This window comes from Dipodomys ordii, unplaced genomic scaffold, assembly GCF_000151885.1.
Source record: "Dipodomys ordii isolate 6190 unplaced genomic scaffold, Dord_2.0 Scaffold4, whole genome shotgun sequence".
Lineage (NCBI taxonomy): Eukaryota > Metazoa > Chordata > Mammalia > Rodentia > Heteromyidae > Dipodomys > Dipodomys ordii.
In genome coordinates this window covers 14721972-14727265 of record NW_012267220.1, presented here as the reverse complement: position 1 = coordinate 14727265, position 5294 = coordinate 14721972, and the positions used below count along the sequence as shown (strand labels likewise).

Genomic DNA, 5294 nt, shown 5'->3' with positions numbered 1-5294 from the left:
TAAGGTTCCCTTCTGGCCACATCCCCTCCAGCCTCTGTTGTTATTAGGGTTCTTGATTATAGTCATTGTCTAACTGTGGTGATGTGGAATCTCAATGGTGTTTTGATTTGCATTTCTTTTATGGCTAAGAGGTTGAGCATTTCTTCATGTGTCTATTGGTCATTCTTATTTCCACTTGAGAGAAGTTTCTATTTAAGTCTTTAGCCCACTTATTTCTTGGGCAGTTGTTTCTTTGAGGATTTGTTGTTGGAGGATTTAATTTTTTGAGTTTCAGGTATATTTTAGATATGAGATCCTTGTCCATGTGTGGCTAGTGAAGACCTTCTCCTAGACCGTGGGCTTTCTATTATCTTGCTAGCTATGTCCTTTGCCATGCAGAAGCTCTAAAGTACTTTTAAACAATAGGTTACATCCCATTAATGTGTCAGTCATGAAACTGGTTCAGCAGGTTACAATGAGGGAATTTTTAAAACACAGTAGTATATAAATAGAATACAGTTACAAGTATTACCTCTTGAAACTCCTGTCTATAGTTTTACATACTTATATAAGCATACTTGTTTGGATATATGTATACCCTCACATGTGTACTAGATTGTGTAATATATGTAACAAATTCTGGTAATATGGAGTTGTCTAGGAGCTGCATAAAGTCCTGTTCAGCCTTCTCATGAAAAGAGATAACAGATGTCACCAGTTGAGGACAAACGTTAGGTCAGGGGCTGCCGATTATTGGTATTAATATCCAACACTCTTTGGGTATCAATCTACAGCACCCCAGAGAAAAGCCAGACACACAGGGGCTACGTAACAGTAATCTAAACAGAGAGCTTCAGAGTTGGGATTTGATCCCAATGAGCTGACTCTCACTCACTCTCCAATGGCCTCTACTTAAAGAAGCATGTCCTCCCAAGAAAGCCCATTCCAGTGTCCAAGTCTTAGGAAAGGTGGACAGCCAGCTCTAGAATATGATACCCAGGTCCCAATCCTGCCTTTCTACTCCACCTCATGAACCACTTAGTCGAAGTTGTTTAATGAAGCTGAAATAAAACAAGTTTAAAATAAAGGAATATCTACAAGTGTAGTTGAGAGAACATATTTATTTACTATTTCCTTTTTACAATGGCTACACTTTTTAAATAATAAAATTTTCTAAGAAATCAGGTAGTTAAAACTTACTCAGATATTTTAACAAAGAAAATAATACTCTAATTTTTTTAATTTACATTAATTTCAAGAATTCCAAATAGTTCTTTTGAAACCACTCCATGGAACTAAAAAGCTGTTATTCAGACCTGAGTCATTGTCAGGAAGTTTAGGAATCATGCTGCTATTATCAGGTCTTTGCAGTTCAGGTTCTTTCAGAAAGAAGAACCTACTTTATAAATGATACCCTCTCTCAAACTTTTTTTTTTCCTACACCAGTTTTATTAAATACAAATTAAGTATTTTTCTTTCTGTAATAGCAAATGGTTCAAATAATGCTGAACATGAATCATTGACTAATACAAGGACTTTAAATATAGACATAAAAATTAACTTTTCAAAAGTCAAAGAATAAGGTTATATACAAACAGGACTTGGAATCTATATGCTGATTCCAAAATTGCAGTGCATCTGTGAACTCTGCAGTGAAACAAGAGCATTCCACCCCTGCTGTGGAGAAGGTCTATCACACAACATTCAGTCAACTGAGGATGGACTGGTCATTTTTGCTTGTGCAGAATCAACAAGATCTTCCCAAGACTGAATGAGCAGTCCTGTGGCTTTCTTCCTTTTCCATAAACCCAACAAGGCTACAATGAAGTTCAACTCTCAATGAGCCGCTTACAACAGCTCTCTCACACTTTTTGATCAATAAAAACATTTTGACGTCTTTTAAAACTGCTTTCATTAAAACTGTCTGGAGTTTTCCTATGTCAGTCACACAGCAGTATATACTGCTCTCTGATCATGAGTGGCAATTAGGATGGGTTCTCTTTAGACTGGTCAACTCTTAGGACACTCACCAGAGATTCAGTACTTTCGTGGTACAGATACTGCATGTACTCTCTTCTCTGTCTGATCATATTTAGGATGCCTATCTTACCACTGATATTGCACAGACAAATCACTTACTTACTTTAAGAATTTACTGTTCATAAAATGACTTTCCACAGTAACAATTGTCTGACACCCTTTCACATCACACTGACAAAGATTTCAAATTTTTATTAGTGAAACTATAAGACAGGGTGATTTTCCTAGTATTTTCAGCAATAATTCCTCTGAATAGTTGATATGACATCCATTAAAAAATAGAAAAGATGATTTTTTTTTTTTACCATGATCAAAGCTACAGGTCATCGTAAGACACCTGTGTTAGCTCTGCCTGAGTCCTCTGTAAGAACAAGTCTTCTGGTCTTGACCATCAAGCTGCAGCAATAGAGGCATCATCCATGAGTCGACCCTGTGGCTTCACAGTGGAAAAAACAAAATGAGATTACAAAGGAGTAATGGTAAGCTCTGTTAATTGAAAGGATGTGTGAATTCTTGGAGCAATTTTACAAAATCAGAATAAATGTGCATAAATATCTAATTGTCCTCCCTCTTTTACTGTTTCTTTACCTAAACCTGGTGGTTACTGCATAGTCTGGTACTATGTGGGCCCACTACTCTAATACCAATGGCAGACATCTCCAGCTGACCATATACTTGAACTACTGAATCCACTTCAGCTAAAACTTCCCTCTCTGTCTTGTGCTCAACAATCTCCTGCCAATTTATCACCACAGCATGAGAAATGGAAGCTAGTTATCACTCCTGCCTAACTGATGCTTTATTCTTTCTCTCTTTGCTCAAGGCTCTCTTAAATTTCAAACGTTAAGTATGTTTAATGAAGTGTTTTCTAGATGCAAAAGAAGCTATATGAGTAAGCCTACAAAGATAAAGGCAAGAAGAGTTTGGGGTCATTGATACAGACAAATTTATAATATACTAAATCCTGAACAAGGAAAAATCCTCCAAAACTTAAGTGAGGCAGACACAAAAAAGCAAGTAGTGAGTAATATAACACATCATTCCAAAGGAGGGTATAAATGTGTAAGAGGGCACCCAAGAGTCACAGATGTAGTAATATAATGGTTAATATAATGTAGTAATACAATAGCAATATGAAGGACAGAACTGTCTGGAAGAACAACAGCCTTCTAGGTATCTGGGAGTGACCAAGTCAAAGGGGGAAAGTGAGCCAAGTATTTGTCCTTCTCTTATATGCTGAGTATGATCAAATGATCATCATAGGTATTCTAGAAACTGAATCATTCCTTAAGACTGATCCATTTATCAGTGTACAGTTTCTGACAGAAAGACTCACATGTAGGTATTCAGAAGAGTCTCTCAAAGAGACTCGAATGTAGGTATTAACAAATTATAGAGCCAGGTGTCAGTGGCTCACACCTATAATTCTAGCTACTCTGGAGGCTGAGATCTGAGGATCATGGTTCAAAGTCATCCCAGGCAGGAAAGTCTGTGAGACATTTATCTCCAATTAACCACCAGAAAATGGGAAGTGGCGCTATGGCTCAAGTAGTAGAGCGCTTGCCTTGAGCTGAAGAGCACAGGGACAGCACCCAGGCCCAGAGTTCAAGCCCCACAACCGACCAAAAAACGAAAAAAAAAAAAAAAAAAAGAATTATAAAGAATTAGGGAGGCTGGGAAGATGGCTCAGTGGTACAGTGCTTGCCTTGCATGCCTGAGGCCCTGGGTTCGATTCCTCAGCACCACATAAGCAAAAAGAAAAAAGCCGGAAGTGGCGCTGAGGCGCAAGTGGTAGAGCGCTAGCCTTGAGCTGAAGAGCTGAGGGACAGCACCCAAGCCCAGAGTTCAGGCCCCACGACCGGACCCCAAAAAAAAAAAGAATTAGGGAGGTCAAGACATATTTAGAAAGTTAATATATTTGATAAAAACTAGTTACAAACTATAGCATTAAAACATACTTAACTAAGCCACAGAAAGAGCATATTCAAGGATACTTAAGGAATCATTAATTATCTAAGGGGATAAAAATCTTGGATTTTGGCTTTAGCTTATATAAATGCTACTATAGCAATGAATGATAATCTTCAAAATTCAGATAATACAAGACAAAACTATCACTGTCACAAACTATTCAGTGAGGTTTACATAAAAAAAAGTCTGCTTTTAAAACAATGACTTTTAAAGACCAGAAAATTTGAGCCATACCTTTACAAAAATACTGGTAGGTATAAAACGTTTGAGCAGCTGATTTGTGAAGTTAGGAAATCTAAGTAGGTTGATGTTGAGATACGGTAGTTGCTGGTATCCTGCCATTAGAGGATAGAAATTGTATAACATTTCCTGTTCGGTGCCAGGTAGAATGCGTAATCGAATCTAATCATAAATGGTTAGAGAAAAATAATTAAACACATATACTTGTATATATATATATATATACACACACACACACACATATGTAAAATCTATACACATACATATATATTTAGCTCAATTATTTACAAAAGATAAACATCTAACTATTTTCAATGAAATATTCACTTTTTCCTCTATTCTTCCTTCCAGGATTCTAAAATGTACGGCCTAAATCAGTTGGAGGCTAGGATAAGGCATATAGGAATGTATTAACAAATTTACATAGCATGATTTCTCAGCTTCTATCTATATGAATCATGATGTCTCAGTTTTTATCATGATCTAAAAGCAACTACACCTACTGAAGTAGACAGCAATAGTCAGGTTACGATTTTGGTTTAGGTAAGGTAGATATTATGTTTCCAAGATGTTAAGGAAATTCATTAAAATATGACTCTTGCCAGAGGCTGGTGGTTCACACCTGTAATCATAGCTTCTCAGGGAGCTGAGATCTAAGGTCACAGTTCAAAGCCAGCCAGGAAAGCTCAAGTGGTAGAGCACTAGTCTTGAGCAAAAAGTGCGAGGAAAGCACCAAGGTCCTGAGTTTAAGCCCTAGGTACACACACACAAATATGACTCTCTATAGATGGGTCAAGGTAACACAAGCCAGTTGTTTCTGTTTGTTTTCTTTTAGTGATTTTACCACTTGCTTATACAATCAACTTCAGGAAAAAAGGTGTTTGGAATCTTAATAATATTTTTAAAGAATGAAAATTGTATGATTTAGTATTGTTATATTTCATAACAATTTATAAATAAATACCTGAAAACATCAGGATGTTTGAGCAAAGTGTATTCATTTGTAACTGAGATATGTGCACACATATATATGCATATGATATATCAGAAATACTTTATATATA

The 5294-nt window shown here is 36.6% G+C and overlaps 1 protein-coding gene across 1 annotated transcript in view; it reads right to left on the bottom strand.

The window, feature by feature from the left end:
- Window positions 1-2196: 2196 nt before the first annotated feature.
- The window catches only part of Trappc11 (trafficking protein particle complex 11), a 38922-nt gene continuing 35824 nt past the window's right edge, over window positions 2197-5294 (bottom strand). Inside the window, exons 29-30 of the mRNA XM_013023879.1 lie at window positions 4225-4392; window positions 2197-2455 (exon numbers count right to left, since the gene is read on the bottom strand). Of these exons, the coding sequence (XP_012879333.1) occupies window positions 2411-2455; window positions 4225-4392 (213 nt within the window). The 3' untranslated portion in view covers window positions 2197-2410. The remainder of the gene's footprint in view (window positions 2456-4224; window positions 4393-5294) is intronic.